The sequence below is a fragment of the Chrysoperla carnea genome, chromosome 3, assembly GCF_905475395.1.
Source record: "Chrysoperla carnea chromosome 3, inChrCarn1.1, whole genome shotgun sequence".
NCBI classification, from domain to species: domain Eukaryota; kingdom Metazoa; phylum Arthropoda; class Insecta; order Neuroptera; family Chrysopidae; genus Chrysoperla; species Chrysoperla carnea.
In genome coordinates this window covers 33067909-33088865 of record NC_058339.1, presented here as the reverse complement: position 1 = coordinate 33088865, position 20957 = coordinate 33067909, and the positions used below count along the sequence as shown (strand labels likewise).

Here is a 20957-nt window from a genome sequence, read left to right as displayed (position 1 = left end):
GTATGAATTCTAATAAATTTTGAGCTAAAATTTCAAATTTTACTAAATACACTTATTAAAAGTGGATTTTAGTCAAATTTAAAATGGCTCATTTTGTAGATTTTTAAAGTCCATATCAGTGTTGCCAGACCTATCTGACTAATTAGTAGATTTACTTGCTTTTTAAAGATTCTACATAATTGAACAATAATTCCACTGACTTTTTTTTATTGTTTTCTTAAAACTTAGCCTGGTAACTGGTCCTTGGTGTTTGAATATCAGATCATGTTAACAAGAAAAGTTAATTGAAATAAATATCACGATACTGGAAATAAAATCTTTAAAAATAGAAATTACATTACAAAAAGTATTAGTTTTAAAAAAAAACTCTTGTTTGAAACATTTTTTTCAGAAATTTCGCAAATTTGTCATAAATTAGAAAACAGCAATATATTATGTATATTTGGTTCCACAAATATGTTGATTATTAAAGCGATAATATTATGGAATTTATATTTTTGATCTGATATTGTAACAAATTTATTAAACTAACTTTTGAAAAAAAATTTGTTTGCTTTCAAAAAACCATTTTATATCTTCGAACTTTTCCTCTACCACCTTGCGATTTAGAAGATTTTTATTTGTTAATATCTGCTTTTAAAATACTGTTTGCGAAAAATATGACCATTCTGAAATCAAAGACGTAGGAACTTTTGTTTCTTTTAAAAATTTACAATATGAGTCCATCTAATCCATGATACTTTACGTTACTGATCACACGAAAAGTGATTAATATTAATCTTCAAAATATTTCAAATTTTAAACTCTCAGATATATGAAGAAATATAATGACTGAAATTTTTACGAAAAATGTGGAAAAGTTGTAACTTAGTGAGCTAATTTCGATTTGAAGTAAGTTCTTCATCTAGAGCTACGATAGTTACGAACAAAGCTCATTTACACACTAGGTCGGAAACTATTTATGTTAATAATAATAGTAGAATTTATTAAAAATTATATTTATTTAAAAAAATGTACAAAACATTAAAAAATTATTACTAGATTCTTTTAATCATTGTAAATTAAAATATAAACAAACTTATTTATTAAGTGCTGGAATCAGTCGATGTACTTTGTCGATCACAATTTCCTATTTTTTGTAAGAAATAATCCATAGAAAGACGTTCACGTTTCATAAAACTTTGACTAGGCAATAGTTTCTTTATTTTTAAACGTCTTTTCTTCACCTTGCCAGTTGTTATTGTTGAACTATTACCAAATGATAAGATACGTTTCTCTTTTTTACTTGCGACAAATACATATTTATTTTTCTGTAATTTGGGTTCTTCATAAATTGTTTCAAAAGTTGAGGGTATCCTTTTAAATTTCTTGCATAAATAATAGTCTTTAATACCGGATAATTGATCATCATTAACTTTGGAGCAACGTTTTCGCGGTTGTTTAATAACGCGTCGTTTATTCTGTGGTTCTGTGTCTGTACTAGCTGGTGATTGTTCACTTGAATTTGATTCTAATGCTTTTTTAATTAATGTATGTTCGAAGATACCACTTCTTCTGCGTAAGCTGCGGCGTGTTGGTGGTGGTTTTGGCGATTCATCAATTATATCTAAGGATGCCATTTCTACTACGATGGGACATTCCTCTCCACTAAAATATTCAAAGCAATTTCTATTTAAATTTGCTTATAATCATAAATAATTAATATGTTAAGTTTATAAATCATTCCTTACATGGTATTTGTAAACGATTCTTCTTCCAAATCAATCATACCTTCCATTTTTAATTAACCATCTGTCAAATTTCTAACGGCCAATGTTTATGCACAATAGTCATGTGCTAAATAGATACACAAATGCAATGAAGTTGCATACCAACAAATATTATTTTTTTCAAATTGTCAATGCTGCCAAAGCAAACGTCTAATCGCTAAATGTGACTAAATTATTGTAATTAAACCTTAAACTAACTAATAATATTGTTTGATAATATATTTTAAATTATAAAAAATAATATATTTTTTAAATAAAATTTTATCAAATATTTAAATTTAATTTTTAATTGATTGCAGTTTTTAGGAAACAGAAGTAAATATTTTTGGTAATTTATAAATGAAAAAATTAAGCGTGTTAAAATATAAATTAAATCCATAATTTATCGTTTAGTATGGAATAAAATTAGCATTTGTTTTATTTGCCGTGTGATTTAAATAAACATAATAGGCAACACTGTATGATAAAAATTCCACACCCTACAGTAAAATAAGTAAATACATTTATTTTGCAATCGTAAAAAAATAATGGAAATAGTATTATAATTTAGACGCGACATGTCTTTTTATTTATAATTATCAAGTTTGTTTTAATTATTCTTTTTGAGTTCTATGACTTTGCATTTTGAATACATGAATGATTGAGTATGGAATTTTAGTTAACTAACAGTATTTCGTTTTTCGTGATTAACTACATAATATTAAATTAGGAATCAGTAAATTTGATCAACAGAATGGTAATTATATTAGTTCAATTAAAACAGTTCAACAAATTTGATCAACAGAACAATTATTACAGTTCTTTTTTCATGAGAGTATATGCTTATTGCCAGAAGTAAATTCAAGTATAGTCGAACCTCATTTTGGGCCACTTTAAATTAAAAAAATTACGTTGTAGCGGTTATTTTAAATTTAGCTGGCTAGTAATTTTTTAATTTTAGCTAAAAATTTAAATTTAGCTAAAATAAATGCCTCATGACATTGCTCGTTTCGTCTCACTGTTTCACTAATGGTTTGACTAGTGTAAAAATAGGACTCAAGAACAAAATGGCGACAGCTTATTATCTAAATGAGGATTGACTTTCAGTTATCAATTAGGAGCGATTAGTCACTTTGAACGCTTAAGCACTTTTTTCGCTATATGTAAGAAATATTAGGGGTAAGTATCATAAAAAAGCTTACGTTTTTGAATAGGCTCATGTAGGAATACAAGTCTTCTGAGACTTGGCAACGCGGGTAAGTATCCTGCATAAGTCGAATTTGCTGTATGGGTTATTATATTTCGCGCCATTGAAACAAAAGTACATAAAAACTGTTGCAAGATTTGCTCTAGTTGGTTCTACAAGGGTCTTAAAAGTTAAAACTGTTATAGTGTTAAGTAAGAGGTCTAGCTAAAGCACCCTACACTAGAAGTTAAGCTACAGCTGCGGGTCTTCCTACGGATCTGGCTAGCGAAAATATACACTAACAGAGTATATATGTACTCCCTACAGGATGCGTTTTAATTATGGGCTCTGAGAACACAAGGTGATTCTTTATGGCTTGACTATAATGAATTGATCAAATATCAAAGGGAAAAACAACAAACCTTTCTTCAAATAAAAAACTACTAACGATGTTGAGGCAGAAAGTGTGTAGACCCTGGTGGAAAAAATATTTGAAAAAAGAATAAGTCTTAATAAGTCTTAGGAAATTCTGAAAAAGTCTTAGAAGCTTTAAAAAAGTATTAAGAACTCTGAATAACTCTGAATTAGACTAGTCCGAAAACGTTGAGAAATTCAAAGTTCCTAAGACTTTTTCAGAATTTCTTATTCTTTCTTCAAATATTTTTTCCACCAGGGGATGGTAGAACCTAGAATTAAACAAACCTTGAAAATTTGTTTCAACAGTGTTGCAAATTTTTATTCATTGTTGACAATAATCATTTAATTAGCATTGAAAAACGCAACAAAACAATTTACTTAAAATGATAGATAGCATTTCTTCTACATTTTCATATTTATACTAAAATTATGTATTCCCACCACTAATTAAATTGTTATTATGATATAACGTCCTTGCATATTTATGATTTTAATTATTTATATTCTAGAGAACTTCAATTCAAGTAGCAAGTCATGTATGTATGTTTTAATCAGTTTCTAAATTTTAAAAATTGAGTTAAGTTGTTTTAAGACACGTAAACAGGTTTTACCAGGATATTTTTATAAAGTTACTTCGCTACTTTCAATTATAAGCGCTGTCAGCTGTGCTAGACAGTCGTTCACTATCCGTCGTTGTGTCAAGTGTTATTAGTCAGTCTCTCCACGAAAGCGGAATATTATTACTTCAAAGTAGGTGGCATTAATTATTTTTTTTTACAATTCAATTTTATTAAAAATGTTTTTATTTTTTTCTAGACTTTTGTCGATTAAATTATAAAATATGGCGTCTCAAAAAATTAAAGCCGGGCCAGTGGTCGATTTATTGGGAGATGAAATGACACGAATTATTTGGGATGCTATTAAAGACAAATTAATTTTACCATTCTTGGATATCGAACTTCATGTATACGATTTAGGAATGGAATATCGTGATCAAACTGATGATAAAGTTACGGTTGAAGCTGCCGAAGCAATTAAAAAATATAAAGTAGGTATTAAGTGTGCCACAATTACTCCCGACGAAAAACGAGTAGAAGAATTTAAATTGAAGAAAATGTGGAAGTCGCCAAATGGCACGATTAGAAATATATTAGGAGGTACTGTTTTTCGTGAGCCAATTATTTGTAAGAATGTACCTAGAATGGTCAATACATGGAATCTTCCAATTGTGATTGGGCGTCATGCTCATGCTGATCAATACAAAGCTACTGATTTCCTAGTACCGGGTGCTGGAAAACTAGAACTAATATTTACAGGAAACGATGGTCAAACTATCCGAGAAACTATTAATGATTTTAGTGCTAGCGGTATTGCTTTAGGAATGTTTAACACTGATTCATCAATTAAAGATTTTGCGCATTCATGCTTTAAGTACGCTCTAGCTAGAAAGTATCCCTTATACTTAAGTACCAAAAATACAATTTTGAAGAAGTACGATGGACGATTTAAGGATATTTTCCAAGAAATTTACGAAAATGAATATAAGAAAGCTTATGAAGCAGCCGGTATTTGGTACGAACATCGATTAATTGATGATATGGTTGCATACGCAATTAAATCTGAAGGTGGTTTTGTATGGGCTTGCAAAAATTACGATGGTGATGTACAATCCGATTCAATTGCTCAAGGATATGGTTCACTTGGATTAATGACATCTGTATTAATTAGCCCTGACGGGGAAACTGTCGAAGCAGAAGCTGCTCATGGTACTGTTACAAGACATTATCGTCAACATCAACAAGGTAAACCTACGTCCACAAATTCGATTGCATCCATCTTTGCATGGACACGGGGCTTACTTCACCGTGCCAAATTAGATAACAACGAACAATTGAAATCATTTGCTGAGAAGTTAGAACGTGCATGCATTGACACTGTTGAAGATGGCTTTATGACCAAAGATTTAGCAATATGTATTAAGGGAATGGCCAATGTAAAAGAAGCTGATTACTTAGAAACATTCGCATTTATTGATAAAGTTGCTGAATACTTAAAGAAAAGTTTAGGACAGTGACTAGTTATAAAAAGTCATTTTTAATTATAATTTTTACTTAATATTCTCAAACAGTAATTATAGAGGATGGGTGCAAAATGTATTATTTGATTTTTAAATAAATAGATACTTTTTTTTATTTAATTTAATTGTAGTTTTATTATTTTTAGTTCATTTATCTTTATGATTTTTTTTGAAATCTTCCTTGATAAGATATGACAAATATCCAAATAAAGAAAAATTTCACACGATTGGAGGTCAAAGTCTGACCACAGAATATAAAACTAAATTTATTTATGAAATATGTAAATTTTGAATTTTATTATACTTGTACAATTTGCTTGTTTGGTCATTGTACTTTAGACCTATTGCGTAAATAAAATACTTACCTTGAAAATATCGATAAGAAATATTAATGATATTGAAAATTTGTAATAAATCTCGAGTATTTATTTATGGAATATTATAGAAAATCGTTGACCCAAAAATTATGTTATTTTGCATTTATTATAACTTTTTGCTTTTATTGAGCAATAGTATGCATTTTGTCTAGGATGGCAATTATATTTTTAATAGATAATTAAATACAAAAAGTGGCGTCCAACTATTAAAACTGTAGATTCATCTTAATATTGTATTGGAACTAGTTTTTACTGAAAAAGATAACGGCATTTGTTTCCAATTTAGAAATTTGACGCTTTGAGATGTTAATCAATAATTTTTCAGGTGTTTGTCTCCCTACAATATTGTAAAAATGTTTTAGGGTATATGCACGATAAGAGTATACATCCTTGTTGTGAAATGATGTATAGTTTACGTACTGTTGTTTAAAATTCTGTTAATTTAGTAGTTATCTCTTTTCAACCAACAATACTCTGACTAAAGTCGTTTCTGTTCAACAATAAAATTAATGAACTTCGCACTATTGTATTTCAAAAATGAAAGATAAATAACTTCTTTCTTTGTTCAACTCAATGAATTTTTTTAATTTGTTTATCCACTTATTTATTATTATTACTTATTGATGTTGTTTACTTATAATTGTGCATACGATATTTACATCATGGTGAAATGACTTGACATGAATCCAAGAAGTCCGGGTTCCAGACCTGGTTCGAGTGTATTTCAAGATATTTGTCAATATTTAGTTTACGCCTGTATGTAGCATATTACATCAAAAATAATCGAATAGACCATGCAGCGGTGGATTTACACTAGGGGCAGTGGGGGCTAGTGCCCAGGGCGGCAAATTTTCTAGGGCGGCAAAATTTAGAAAGAGGAAATAAATTTTTGTATTTTCATCAAAATTTCTCAATAGAAAAAAAATAATTTTTTATGTCATATCAAAGCATATAATATATAATAAATTATTTGCAATACATTTCCTAGATATTTTAATTTTTCTTAAATAAGATAATAAAACTACATAGCCTTTAGTTATATTTCATGATGGGGCGGCATTTTTTTCAGTGCCCATGGGCGGCAGAAATTTAAATCCGGCCCAGAGACCATGATGTAAATATCGTATGCATAATTATAAGTAAACAACACCAATAAGTAATAATAATAAATAAGTGGATAAACAAATTAAAAAAATTCATTGAGTTGAAAAAATTGCATTCGTGTCTAGAACTCGAATAGCCTAATTGGTAGGGCGTTTGACATGAATCCAATAAGTCCGGGTTCGAGTGTATTTTTTTGAATTCTCTTTAATTAAAAAAAATACATCGATGTACAATCAGTTTTTTTCTAGAATTAAAAAACTTGTAAAAACACAACCTATCCTATGCTTTCCATGTTAATCATCCGCACTTTAATTAAGTCAAAGAATACTGAATGTGCAGTCTGTATTGATTTTAATTTTAAAAATTGTTCTATTCGTTATACTGAGACATACATATCTATTCGTTAAACTACGATATCACGTAGGTGACGTAGGTATAGAACTGAGGGTAGAAGGGGCAAATTTATAAAACTTATCTTAAAAAATACAATTGAAGGAAACAAATTTAATAGAAATATAACAATAAAATATTTATTCTTATAAAATTTGCAAACTTTAACAAAAATAAATATAAATTTTCTTTTTCCTTAACTATTCAATTAATCGGAATTAATTGAAACTGGAGGCGGTATCATCATAATTTTTTTTCTATTATGCACAGTTTCATGACGACTTAAATTACTTAAACGTGAAAATGCTTTACAACAAATTTTACATTGATACGGTCTTTCACCAGTATGTGTCATATTGTGCCTACTTAAATTACTTTGTTGTGAAAAACCCTTACCACAAATTTTACACTGAAAAGGTCTTTCGTTTGTATGAATAAGTTCATGCCGAACTAAAGATCCTTTTTCAGAAAATCCTTTAAAACAAATTTGACATTGGAACGGCCGTTGTTTGTATTTATCTGGATCAATAAAATGATTTTTAATCAAAAATGCATCATGAAATCGTTCATGTCGGATTAATGATGTTTTTCCAGAAAATGATTTTCCACATACACCACATTGATGTGGTTTCACTTCAGTTTCAATTATCTCTTGTTTGATGACTATTTCAGGTTTATTATGATTTTCTTTATGCTTTGCTAACGTTGTTGATTGGGAAAATAATTTATCACATAGATTACATTTATAAGGTTTGTCTCCAGTATGTATTCTTTCATGTACATGTAAACTGTTTTGTTGAGAAAATGCTTTATCACAGAGGCGACATTGATACGGTTTTTGTCCCGTATGTGTTCTGATATGTATAGTTAAGCTACCTGGTTGAGTAAAAGACTTATCACATACAGTACAACGGTAAGGTTTTTCACCGGTGTGAATCCTTTCATGTTTCATTAATGCTTCACGCTGTGAAAAACCACGACCACAAGTTACACACTGGAACGGTTTTTCACCATTATGGGTGCGTTCATGACGCGTTAAATTACTTTGAATAGGAAATGCCTTAAAACATATATGACATTGAAACGGTTTTTCACCATTATGTAATCGTTCATGACTTAAACAATTATTTTTTATAGAAAATCTTTTATCACATATACTACATTTATAAGGTTTAATTCCCGTATGAATTCTTTCATGGACATTTAAACTTGTTGGTTGTGAAAATGATTTTTCACAATATCTACAATGATATGGTTTTTCACCTGTATGTGTACGTTCATGTCGAGTTAAATGATCTTGTGTGGGAAATGACTTGCTACATGCACTACATAAAAATGGCTTTTCTCCAGTGTGTACTCGAACGTGTCGATTTAAGTTACTTTGTTGTGAAAAAAATTTTCCGCAAATGGTACATTGATATGGTTTTTCTTCTGTATGTACTTTTTCATGCCTGTTCAATGTACTTCGTTCTTTAAATGATTTGCCACATATATTACATAAATGTGGTTTTTCTTTAATTGTATCTTTTTCTTTCTGTGTTACACTTCGAGTTCGGTGATTAATTTCTACATTTTGTTCGTTACATATGGTACATTTCCAATTTGATTTTAAACAATTTTCATTAAATGTATTGCATACCCCGCACTTTCGTTGTGTTTGTGCTGTTTGTGTCACACTTTCATCTTCACTTTCTTCTTTGAGTATTATTTCGACAGGTAACTGTTGTTGTATTTCTGTGTTGCTGCTGTTACTTTCTTCCATATATTTGTTTTCATTTATATCTGTTATTATTTTATTTGACATTTTACTTAACACTAATAATAATAAAATTTACCTTTGTACTTTGTATACCTTGTCCAGAAAAGTTTTTGAATATTATATTAGAAGTTGTTCTACTTTTTTTCAAATTTTTATCATCATAGATTATAATGTCATGTTTGGAGTGCTAACCTGTAAACAAAGTTGAATGAATATATACTCAGTTTGAGTAGATTAATAATTTTAAGCTGAAGCTACGAAGCATAGAGGTTATAAATAAGGAGAACGATCGCTATAGAAAAATAAATTGTCCCCAAAATATGGACAAAATAAGTGAGGTGATAGGATATGAGAAGTTGTCTCATTAAAAACGGGCTGTTATGCGCTAATTTCAAATGATCTATCAACGTTAATAAATTATAAATTATCTATTCTACTTTATAAATTTACCTATACTACTTTATAAATTTGAATGGTACTAACTTCATCTACTTGTACTCATAACCAGCTAACTTCGCAAATACTACTTACCGACGACAGCGCGGTGGTTGAAAAATGAACTATAAATTCTACAAATTTTCAGGGACAGACGCGCTAATGCTTTAGCGCGTAGCGATCGTTCTCCTTCTCTCTAACTTCCATGCTACGAAGGTTAGATAATTATTAACTAACCTTCGTGGATGGAACCACAGATTATAGTTTATTTTTTAAATTAAAACCTATAATCTGTGGATAGAACGATTTTTTACATGGTTTCATATTTGACCCAAGTATTCAGTCATGGCAAAAAATTATCATTTGACAGCTATTTTAATTTTTTTCTAAACGGTTAGGGGGGGGGGAGTAAAAATAAGGAGTGATATCTTAGTGTATCAAATGTATCCATCAAAAAGCAGCAAATAAAAGTGGCGCTGCCTTAGCAAAAGTTTTAAAAGTGTTCAAAGTAATAAAAAGTAAGTTAAAGATCTAAACAAGTTGTTAGAGAAGGATAGAGAAGTTCACATCAAACACCTTTTGCTGCATAAGCACCATTCTGGTCAATTTAAGAACTGTTATTTGATGTTTTTAGTTGGATACATTTTTATTTTAACCCTTATTTATGATGGTCCTCCTTACTTCTACACTCCATATAAACAATATTTTAATATTTCATATTTAGTCCAAAAATAAAAATCTATTGAATAAAGCTGTTTCAATTTTCAATATTTTTGAGAGGAGTTTAAAAAGAAGAAGATAAGTTTACGGTCTTATGAAGCAGTAAATATATTTCTGTTTTATTTTCTAATTGGGAATTGATACACAAAGATTTACAATATCCTTTTATTTGAGTTAATGCGTGTATTCTAAAACTCAATCCAATATACTGACCAGGGCACCCCCTGACCAGCATATGTTTTTATTGTGACGTAGTTACAAGTTAATTTTAGCAAATGGTATAATAATATGGTATAATATATAAACATTGCTATGAATTTACTTAGAAAGGAGGATCATGTGTTATCAGTCGCAGTCTATATTTCTATTAGGTCTGTGTAAATATAGTTAAGCTTAGATCTGTAGATTTTATTACGTTATGTGTAGACAAGATGTGCAACTGAAAAATGAAATAAAACGTCAAATGAAAAACTGTTGCTAAGTTCAGGGTTGCTGTAAATCTATACACAAAAATAGAGAAGATAAAGAGAAAAATAATTGTTATATTTTGAAAGAGAAATATAATTACTCTAATTGGTGGTTAGTTTGAAAATGATACCTCCTCTTGCACCTGGACAAATTGAAGAAAACGAAAACATGGTTAGATGGGTAAATATAATCCTTTATCAATAATATTTTATACATTGAATTGTTTACTTATTATTATTCATTGTTATTATTTTAATGTTTTATAGAAAAATACTTTTGATATGCGACAAGTTACTTTATTAAATCTTGCAACTAGTAATTTAAGTTTACGAACAAACGCTCGATCACAACTGGTTTATAATCGTATGCGAAATGGAAGTGTTTCAAGTCCAATAAAATCATTGGATATAGTACGCAGAAACTTACAAAGCGCTATTAATCGAGATATTGAGCTGGTGATTAAGAAGTATTTAGAGGTATAGCCTGTATTTCCTTATTTATAAAATTTAGATAATATCAAATTATTAAAACGATGTTTGTGTATTCTATGTAGAAATTTTTTCAACCAGCAATTGAGAATATACGTAATAACCTTGGCCGAGAAAGTGTAAATGAAGACCATATTAAAGAAGTTTGCAGGCAAATTTTAGAAGAAGCAAAGCAAATATATTCTTATACCCAACAGAGTCGAGATAGCTCTCCATATGAATGTAGCGATTCAGAAACAGGGAGCTTAGGATTACCAGTTGCTCGGGTAAGCATATTTATATCATTAAAATATTCTTGACCCTAATATATTAATTTATTTCAGAGTCCAGCATTTCGTAAACGTAAAGAATCGGATACGGATTCTGAAAATAGTCAATCAGCAGTGTTAAAACGGAACAAATTTCGTAATTTAACTGCAAACGGTAATTTCACAAACAATTCATCACCAAATCGGTTATTGCCAAAATTTGAAGGCCCTAAATGGAATCCAGATCGAATTGTCAGCAGTACCCTATTTATAATGGGAGCAAGAGCTAATAAAGTTCTAGGTTACGGACAAAATCGAGGTCGACTTTATGTGCGTCATCCGGATTTAATGCGATATTCAGGTGATCAAGAAGATAAAGATTGGCTTTCGCGTCATAATCTATTACCAGCAAATGGGGGGAAAGCTTACTTAATGGTTTTGGAAGATATTAAAGAATTATCGAGTCTAGATGAATACAGAAATAGTCCGAATTTACTTTTAAGTGAATTAAAAGGTTTTGAAGCACCCATATTTATGGTTAATAAAATTCGCCAATTTATGGAACAAGTTCGAACTGACGGCAAAGCTCAATTGACAAATTTTGATATATACGATTTTCAAAATTGTCAATCAATGACACCACCAGGTAATGTAGTTGACTCGGGTCCGCCGACACCGTCAGATACGCTAAACATATTAGACCCGAGTCAAAAACAATCAGATTTAAATATGTATATTAATGCACCCGAGATAAGCCCCGGTTCGAATTCGTTTTTAACACAAAGCCCAAGTAATTTGTTATCATCGACGCAAACATCACAAAATTTGAATTTTACGAATGATGTTACAACGACTTCTACTTTACAATCGACTTTACAACAAAGAAATAATTTAACTGCGGTACAACATAATACGTTATCTGCATTTTTATCTGGTCAAATATCGAGTGATAATTCACAAGATGATTCAGAATTTTAAATATTTTTGGAAGAAATCAATTTTAAATAATGATTTTCTTAATAAATGGATGTTTAAATATATAGAATAAAAAATATAATTATATTCAACTAAAAAAAAAAGATATAGTTGGCATCAGATTTTTCGATTCGAAAATTTAATGTTTAAAAACGTTTAAAAAATTTAAGGTTTTTTTTTTATAAAAAAATTTTATTTAGATAAAATTCTATTTACATCAACTAAGCCCAAGGTCTCTCAACTATTAATTGAACGCCTATTACATCATCAATTAAAACGTACGTTTTGGCAATATATGTTCTTAAATAGGGCTGATAAATTACCTAAACCTAGTAGCTTTACCTAACCCAATGTATTGTTAAAGCGCTCGTTAAAACTTGGAATTAAATGTATATGAGGCTTCGACATTATGATCTATTGATTACTTTCATTGGGTTTTAAACTTCTTTTAAAATCACAGATTATAATTTATTACATAAATAGATAGGCAACTCTATTGTACATGAAATGCTGTCCAAAAAGACCCCTGGAGAAAGGCACTTACAATAAACTATTTCTTTAAAATAATGGCGGGAATTAGGTACTATTCGAAATACTTCTATTCAGTTTATCTTTTTTTTTTAAATTTTTTGTATTTAATTGTCTTCTAATTAAGTGAAGTTTTTTAAATAAAATAACAAATATTAATAAAATAATAATTTATTGCAATATTTGAAATAAAATAGCATATTTATTTTAATATTAACATTATTAATAACAATTAATTATTAGTTTGATGTATGTTAAATGCAATGTAAAACCATTTTATTTCGTTAATAGTCAATTATAATCACAATTAAACACTACCGAAATGTAATCAACACGATTAACAAGACCTAAGTGCTAAAATAAACTCAGTACATACCATAAAAAAATCGGAAAATAATATAAACACATCTAAAACGACTAAATTACACTAATTAGTTAATGAACAGGGGCACAATGAAAACGGCCAAAATACTTAAATAATACCACTATTCAAATAACCCACAAAATGTTAATAAAGACAATCAATTGAGAATACACACAAAGAAATTTAACGAATTTTAATGACATGTAAACGAATTTTGAAAGACGTATTGTTTATTTATTTAAAAATATATAAAATATTGTTTCCACAACAACCATTGAACTGGATAAATTATTATCAAAACTAATAGATGGCCCTACACGAATATAACGTGTAGAGCCACCTGGAGAAAGGCACCTTCAGAGAACGAAAATAGTAAAAATTTTACAGGGAGTTGCAAATCTGTTTTAAATTAAAAACTATAATCTGTGGATTATATGTTTATTATCTATGATTCTTTGTTTGTTTATACCATGGAGATAGATGTTTATACACCATTCAACCTACATTAAAGTGCCACCTATAGTTTCTTGGCTTCTTGAATCGGAAAATAAATATGCATGCAGATAATGGATCTTTGGGTAGATGATTGATATGAAATTTGCTACATTATCCATAAAAGCAGACTTGATATCATAACAAAATTTGAATATTAGATTAAAGTTGATTTGGAAACGGAGAAGCTATAAGCATTGAAAGATTGTTATTCGCCTTTTTCTTGCAAATCAGAGTTTTATGTAATCAATAGTCAACAATGACGCCGCTTTTAAGTATCTTATTCTTTGTTTAATTAGTAGTTTTAAACGTTCATATTTTATGTATTACTTTTCTGTCCGTACAATGATAAAAAAAACTTAATCTTCATACCCATCTTCGAATCGATAAAAATATTGCCATCTATTCTTTTAGTTGTAAACCATAAAGATATAGACTTGTGGAAGTGAGAATAAAGAGGTGCATTTATATTAAAAAAGGGCATCAGAATTTTGTTCTAAAACGGCTGTCTCTATCAAGCATTTAGCTGAATGGTATGCAAGGCATGGTCTAAATAACGCTACCGTAACTTAAATTATATTCTTTTTATGTTGATGAATCAAATGCATATATATTTAGACAAATACATGTCGAATAAATTAAATAATATTATTTGAATTTATGTAAAAATAATAACTTGAAAATTATAACAGATTGTTCACTTCTATTCTTACTTCCATGTATAGACTAGAGCTTATTTTTACCTGAGAAACAAGAAAATTTTTGACCACTTTTTAAAGAATCTCTCAATATGTTCAATGTGCCAAATTTAGATTAATTAGTTACCTGTATTTTTATTTATTATTGTACTATTTCTTTTGGGCTTTGCTCTTTACGATATAAAGTGTATTATTTCGGATGCTAAATTGTTTTCGAATTCAATAAAAATCAAGTGTATTATTTGGTTAATAATCACCTTTTTTTAGTTGTTTCGGGTGCGAAACCCTAAACTCACACTTGAAACATAGCTAAGAACACTTTCCATTAAATTACCTTTAAAAAAAAAAAATCAATCAAAATCGGTTCATCCGTTCAGGAGCTACGATGCCACAGACAGACATACATAGCAGTCAAACTTATAATACTCTTCTTTTTGTTTCGGAGGTTAAAAATCGTAAATAGCAAAACATGGACTATTACTGTACACTTTGTGTAAAGTGTAATGTTAAGTTTTTCGATTATCATAGATTATGCACAGTACTTATTCTAGTGAATTTACCAATTTTACCAAGCAAACGGATTGTAAATATATTTTGTTTTTATTGTTAATATTTATTTCGATTTACCATAATTATTGTGAATGTATTTATGTCGATTATTTTAATTATTTATTAAATTTATTAAAATAAAAATTAATTTGAAAATAAACAAGTGTTTAAACATTATTTCTCAAAGGTGTTTTTTGTCGATATAAAATATCTCAAATATCACTTTTTATGCTTATCAATTTTAATGAATGTGATGTCATTTTGAACCCGGCGAAGTAAAGGTTGGGTGCGTACTTAGGGGTGCGAAAATTTCGCACGTGTCAATTAGTATATATTTATTAGCCGTTGCCCGGGCCGCTTCGCTGGTTGATTACAACTTTTTTCTAAACTATGATTAAGCTTCATCAAGCTTCTTAGTAGTGTAAGAGCCTATAACAAAAAGAGGCACCCTATCGAATACTTCAAAATTATAAAGTGAAAATGACTGAAAAACATGTACAAAATATGTATATGTATACACACCTGCCAGACTAGTAAAAATTGGATTATTTTTATTTTTTTTATAAATTTTTGAACTTAGCTACTTAAAATCTGGCTGACAATTTTAGTTATTTAACTTCTGACAGACTTTTTTTTATGAAAATGCACTTAATAATACCTCCTTGTTTTCTTTTTTACAACTTGTCTGGCTGACAATTTTTGTTAATTTTGTCAGAATTAATTTCGAATGCTCAGAAAATGCATTTTTTCGTTGACAGATCAATTTTTATGCATAAAATAGATGCCGAATGTTCTTTCAGAAAAAATTAAGATACAAAAATTAATAAAAATTTATTCAACATGGTTAAATTTATTTATTTTTCCATAATAGTAATTCTTTGTTGTTAGGTATAAAAGGGCTAAATCAGGAAATGCTATTTTGGTATAACTCTGAACTTCTTATGTCAAAACTGGTTTAAACTTTAATACAAAGTAATTCAGTTCAACAAAGAGCTCATGAGTCGAACAGGGAGTGGTTTAAAATTCTGGTAACATAAAACAATCTGGATTTTGCACTCTTGAAATTACACTTCTTGATAATATCGCATTTATACCGCACAGAAAAGTTACATAACTTATTTTACTGTTCTAATAGTGCTGTAAGCGTGGAATTTATACTTTTGCTCATGTCTAAGCTTTTTTGACAAAATTCATCTTTTACAAATTTATCTGGTGGGCATTCACTCAATACCCGATTAGAAGTGCACAAAAGCATTCCCAGAAAAGTCAAGTCACATTTAACGGAATCATAATTTTTAATTTCATCCATGACTTGTTTCATGCAACCATCATAGGAACTTTCTATTGTTTTACCAAATTGGTCGTAATTTTTGTCTGTTATCATTTTTTTGATGTATGCACAATATTTGTCTTTGTTCAAGTTTTTTCCATCATACTAGAAAATTAGCAATTTATAATTAATTTGTATAATATTATTTATTTGAGTTTGATTTTTTTTGTATTATGTCATTTCTTTACTCATAGTGTTTCTCTAAAAATCAAACTTTCGAAATGGGTGTTAAAAAATAATGAATAAAACTCGTGTACAAAGTGAGATGAAACGAAGCGTCTAATTATTACGTTTGCGTCTGTTAAGGTAGTACGAGGCAAGTTTAGACTTGTGGTTGCAATTATTTGTTAGGCTAGGTTAGGTTAGGTTAGGTACCTATCGAAAGCTAAATAATTAAACAGAATTTTCAATTTTCGATATTTTGAAAATTACTTCTGGTATCGAAAAATTTATTCTTACTTTTCGTTTTATATTGTCAAGTTATAACATAATTCACCTTCAAAATTGAAAAAATATATTTTTTATGTGTCCCCACTATCGTGCTTATACATCCTTAATTAATCCGACACTACGTTTTTTTTTTGTTTTCAATAATTTATTAAAGTTTTATTTAACTTTAATTTGAATATTTTTTTTTTTTAATTTCCGCCGATTACTTTTGGAGAAATCTATGAAACGTATCATCCATCTACCGTTTTCCCGTAAGACCAATGTTAAATATGCCTACTTTTGAAGCCATTTATTTATTTTAATAATCAGACAACCTCCCCTAAAATTTTCAGAATTGATATAGACTTAGTTCAACTTCATAAAAAACATATTTAAAAAAATCCAGACTTTTATCCAAAATTTGCTCTGGCGCCCGTACATCCTTAATGACGGTTTGCCATTGCGTATACCTATCGGCTTTTATATTGATATTACAATCATACCCAGCTTATCAGCTCGGGTTCACAACTCATCAAAATACTTCATTTTGGACGTAAGTAGAGTTATATAAATAATGTTCTATTCATTTTCTTTTAAATGATAAACTTACTTTCTACCAGTTTTTATTAAAATAAAGTTAACGTCTATCTATACATTATTAGTAAATGGCTTCTACAAGGTTATACTTTTATCAGGCCCGGACTTACACAAAGCGCTGTCCTTGGACAATGGCTAAAAATGCGTTCCTAAGTTTCTTTACCGTCTCTTAGACTATTATAAAAAGTACACTCGGTCGAGGGTCGAACCTATGATCGATGGCTTTGACGATATATATAGCACCTCACTTTGTACGCTAGTTTTACAAACTACTACTTAGTACTTTTATTTTTAAATTATAAAACTTACCACTTTCTCTTTATTTCCCAAGCATTCTGCGAAACACTAAAAGAAAATTAGTTTTGCTTAATATGAATGAAAAAATATTTAAAAATTAGTTGACTACTTGGAAGTTTGCTAGTTTAATCAAAATATATCTTATTTTCTTAATGAAAATCAATCTGTTGTGAGATTATCGACTTTTTCTGCTAAAGGTTTTAACTTTAACCATTCTTATCTGGAAAACCGCTTTTCATTATAAACATTTTTTTCCAACAACGAACGTTTAAGAGGAGTATTAAAAAACACATACAGATAATCGTTGTTATTCGAAATATAAATAATGAACTCACCGCCCCTAATTTTAAACCAGATAATTTGTCTTCACTATCATATGCAGGTAAATCTTTTTCACAAACTCGAGCTTCTTCTATGTATTCCTTTGAAATCGTATACTTTGCATCTTCACAACAAATGGGTACAGGTATATCACTACCTACGAGAAAATTTTAAAGATAATTTTAGAAAAATTTCCTATTTTGATTTATATATAGGTACTACCTACCTTCTCCAGAAATTGGATTAAAATATCCAAAGTAAGAAATTAAAAAAATTACGATTGATAAAAATTTCATTTTGTTCTAATTTAACTACAAACGTAACTGAGCTCTTTAAAAACCATTAATCCATTTAAATAGAAAAAATTTTCAAAATAAAAAACCAGAAGGTCAAATGAAATATTTGCTTCTCTTTTTTTCTAAAATTGATTACAGGATCGGATTAAGTTGTATCATCAGATAAGTTAGATACTTACAGTATCCTCGTTCTGGTTTGTTAAATGGCAACTCCTTTATGCAAAAGAAAAAAATGATGTAATGCAGGACGAAATAATGCATTCAAGGTATCTGCGATTATATTTAGCAGTTCGTTGATCATGTACATACATGTCACATTTTTGTAGACTTTAAAAAAATTAAGAAAATAAACTTTAATTAAATGGACTAAAATGCTCAAAATAATTTTTAAATATAATAAACAGATGAATATCCGTTGAATTAAATATTTAATCGCTGAGTTTTTAAAGGTAGAATGTCCGTAAACCTACTTTTTTATAGAATCAAATAAAATTTTGGGTATATATGTTAAGAGTAATCGTCCCCTTGAGTATTACTAAATTCAAAATTTTTTGCCCGTCAATTAAAAAGATGTTCGCTATCAAAAGTTGGAACTTTTTGAAAGGGTTAAATGTACTATATGATTAAAACTGACACATTTTAAATTACTAAAAATTTTTCTACTTTTTTTTTTTCAGAAACCACTTTTACATTAATGACGAATATTTTTGTTAAAAATATATTTACAAAAAACTATTTATAAATATGTGGCTGTGTGTGTATAATTCGTATATGTATACATACATGTCTAAGTATTAAGTACAATAACGCGTCGGATGTCAATTTGGCTATTATATAATTCTACCTTAATGGAATATTATTTATGATAATGTAGAGAGTATCTCTACTTAAAGCTTTTATTCATTAAAATTTTGTTGTTTGAAAATTATTTTGTACTTTTATTGATAATAAGTACTAAGTTATTTCATAATCAGTTATTCAAAAAACAAATACCATGATAATCATCGCTATGTAGCTATTATTCGTAAAAAAATGTTAAAATTTAACCGTTAAAATCGTATATGTAATCTTTTTCTAATTAACTTAAGCTATACAAATTTGATTACTTCAATATAACAATTACAGGACATTGCAAATTTTAATTTTGAACCTTTCATCTTTATTAAAGACTTTCTTCGATCCTACAATCAATCTCCATCTAACTGACTGAATTTCTTTTAATATCAAATCTTAGTCGCCCTATTAGCTCAGTTGGTTAAGACTTTAAGTGCTTAGGGTAGCGAGCTCGATTCCCGCCGTCGCAACAAAATTAATTAAATTAATAGTTGTGCATGGTATATGTATGAAGGAGGCGCACTCAGCCTATGAAATTGAAGAGCTGATAAATGAGATAATTAGCGGAAAGGTGGTAAAACACATATATGGCATCACAATGGGCTCTATAGCCTAAGTGTGTCCTTCGTGGACAGCCAATATAACCTAATCTAACCTAACCTAAACCTTAAAAGAATACCCATTTTGCTTAGTCTTAAATCAAGTTTGATGCCATGTGATGCCAAAAGATATTTTTGGAACGAAGTTTCTTAACGCTGCTTGCCATGGTGAAAATACTGGCAGAAATCGTCACGTAAGCATGTGAAATATGCTGTGTGCGTGTGTGTGTGTGTGTGTGTTCACCTACTTGACACTATACAAATTCATTACTATTCTGTTTGTTGTCAAACTAACAACAATTGATAAACATTAATTATTTAATATATTATTATAGCTAATTAGTTTATATCTTTATTCGAGCAATCAAAAACATATTATATGAATAATACAGATAAGGAATTTCGTTACTAACGGGGGTTCTACGACCCCCCCCTTACTTATTGATGGCGTTAAATACTAGATTCCACATTGTGGAAAATGTTCATTCGTATTTAATGAGTAGTAATCAGTATTTTATGTATGTACCACTCCTGTAAAATATTATATGATTGTTGTCTCGATCATGCGATTCATTATTTCTACTCTTGTTTGTTGTCTATATATGTCATATCCGGTCCATATCAACAATATAATTTTTACATAGAATAATACTAAATTGTTAAAATAAAAAAATAAATATTTTGATTCACATTGATAATTGACATGTAAAATGTATTAACAATTTCCGTATTATTATTGCAATTAAAATAAAATTATAAAAAATTACATACGTTTTATTTAATTAATATTTTTTTAACTTATTATTCTACTTTTTATCATTAAATAAAATTGATTAAAATCAAAAGGTAATCAAGTTAAAAAATTGTTTAGGTCTAAAGCGTGTCATAGTATCTGACAGTCGTTTCAGATTAGCTGGATATTTGAGAATTTGTTTTTAAGATTGTGCTTAACAACTTTTACTTTTACGAAAATTTTCATAACCGCTGACTTCTATTACATGAATACTAAGAGATCTTTTCGGTTTAAAAAAAATTGCTTTTTAGTTATAAATAGTATATGTTAATAAAAATAAAAAATAGAAATTTTTAGAGTGTTATTAACCAAAAAAATAAAAAGTTAAAAATCAGCAACTTGCAGAACAGGAAGAAGCTTGTGAGTAATTATTTTGTCTATTATATGGTCCAGAAAACTTAAAGTGTGATTCCCTCGAAATGTGGTTTTACAAAACGG

General features: G+C 28.9%; 5 protein-coding genes across 6 annotated transcripts; 2 read left to right on the top strand and 3 right to left on the bottom strand.

Annotated features, from left to right (window-relative positions):
- Nucleotides 1-1085: 1085 nt before the first annotated feature.
- On the bottom strand, nt 1086-1863 carry LOC123295990. Its single transcript, XM_044877451.1, has 2 exons — nt 1731-1863; nt 1086-1647 (listed from the first exon to the last, which is right to left on the bottom strand). Exons 1-2 carry the CDS (start codon nt 1775-1777, stop codon nt 1086-1088), a joined length of 609 nt encoding a protein of 202 aa, XP_044733386.1. The 5' UTR covers nt 1778-1863.
- Nucleotides 1864-3868: 2005 nt separating this feature from the next.
- Nucleotides 3869-5548, top strand: LOC123294471 (isocitrate dehydrogenase [NADP] cytoplasmic). Its single transcript, XM_044875514.1, has 2 exons — nt 3869-4101; nt 4168-5548. The coding sequence occupies exon 2, from the start codon at nt 4193-4195 to the stop codon at nt 5423-5425; it is 1233 nt and encodes a 410-aa protein (XP_044731449.1). The 5' UTR covers nt 3869-4101; nt 4168-4192; the 3' UTR covers nt 5426-5548.
- A 1952-nt stretch (nt 5549-7500) lies between these two features.
- On the bottom strand, nt 7501-9102 carry LOC123295279 (zinc finger protein 501-like). Of its 2 annotated transcripts, XM_044876562.1 has the most exons (2): nt 8872-9102; nt 7501-8838 (listed from the first exon to the last, which is right to left on the bottom strand). In XM_044876562.1, the coding sequence occupies exons 1-2, from the start codon at nt 9059-9061 to the stop codon at nt 7508-7510; spliced, it is 1521 nt and encodes a 506-aa protein (XP_044732497.1). In that variant the 5' UTR covers nt 9062-9102; the 3' UTR covers nt 7501-7507. The 2 variants fall into 2 exon arrangements, with proteins under 2 accessions (XP_044732497.1, XP_044732496.1); XM_044876561.1 differs by having other exon boundaries at nt 7501-9102.
- A 1590-nt stretch (nt 9103-10692) lies between these two features.
- LOC123295989 (deoxynucleotidyltransferase terminal-interacting protein 1) lies at nt 10693-12395 on the top strand. The gene is made up of 4 exons (XM_044877450.1): nt 10693-10861; nt 10948-11157; nt 11235-11435; nt 11493-12395. Exons 1-4 carry the CDS (start codon nt 10805-10807, stop codon nt 12393-12395), a joined length of 1371 nt encoding a protein of 456 aa, XP_044733385.1. The 5' UTR covers nt 10693-10804.
- A 3467-nt stretch (nt 12396-15862) lies between these two features.
- Nucleotides 15863-18338, bottom strand: LOC123295756. Its single transcript, XM_044877202.1, has 4 exons — nt 18224-18338; nt 18012-18154; nt 17689-17724; nt 15863-16458 (listed from the first exon to the last, which is right to left on the bottom strand). The coding sequence occupies exons 1-4, from the start codon at nt 18291-18293 to the stop codon at nt 16144-16146; spliced, it is 564 nt and encodes a 187-aa protein (XP_044733137.1). The 5' UTR covers nt 18294-18338; the 3' UTR covers nt 15863-16143.
- Nucleotides 18339-20957: the final 2619 nt, after the last annotated feature.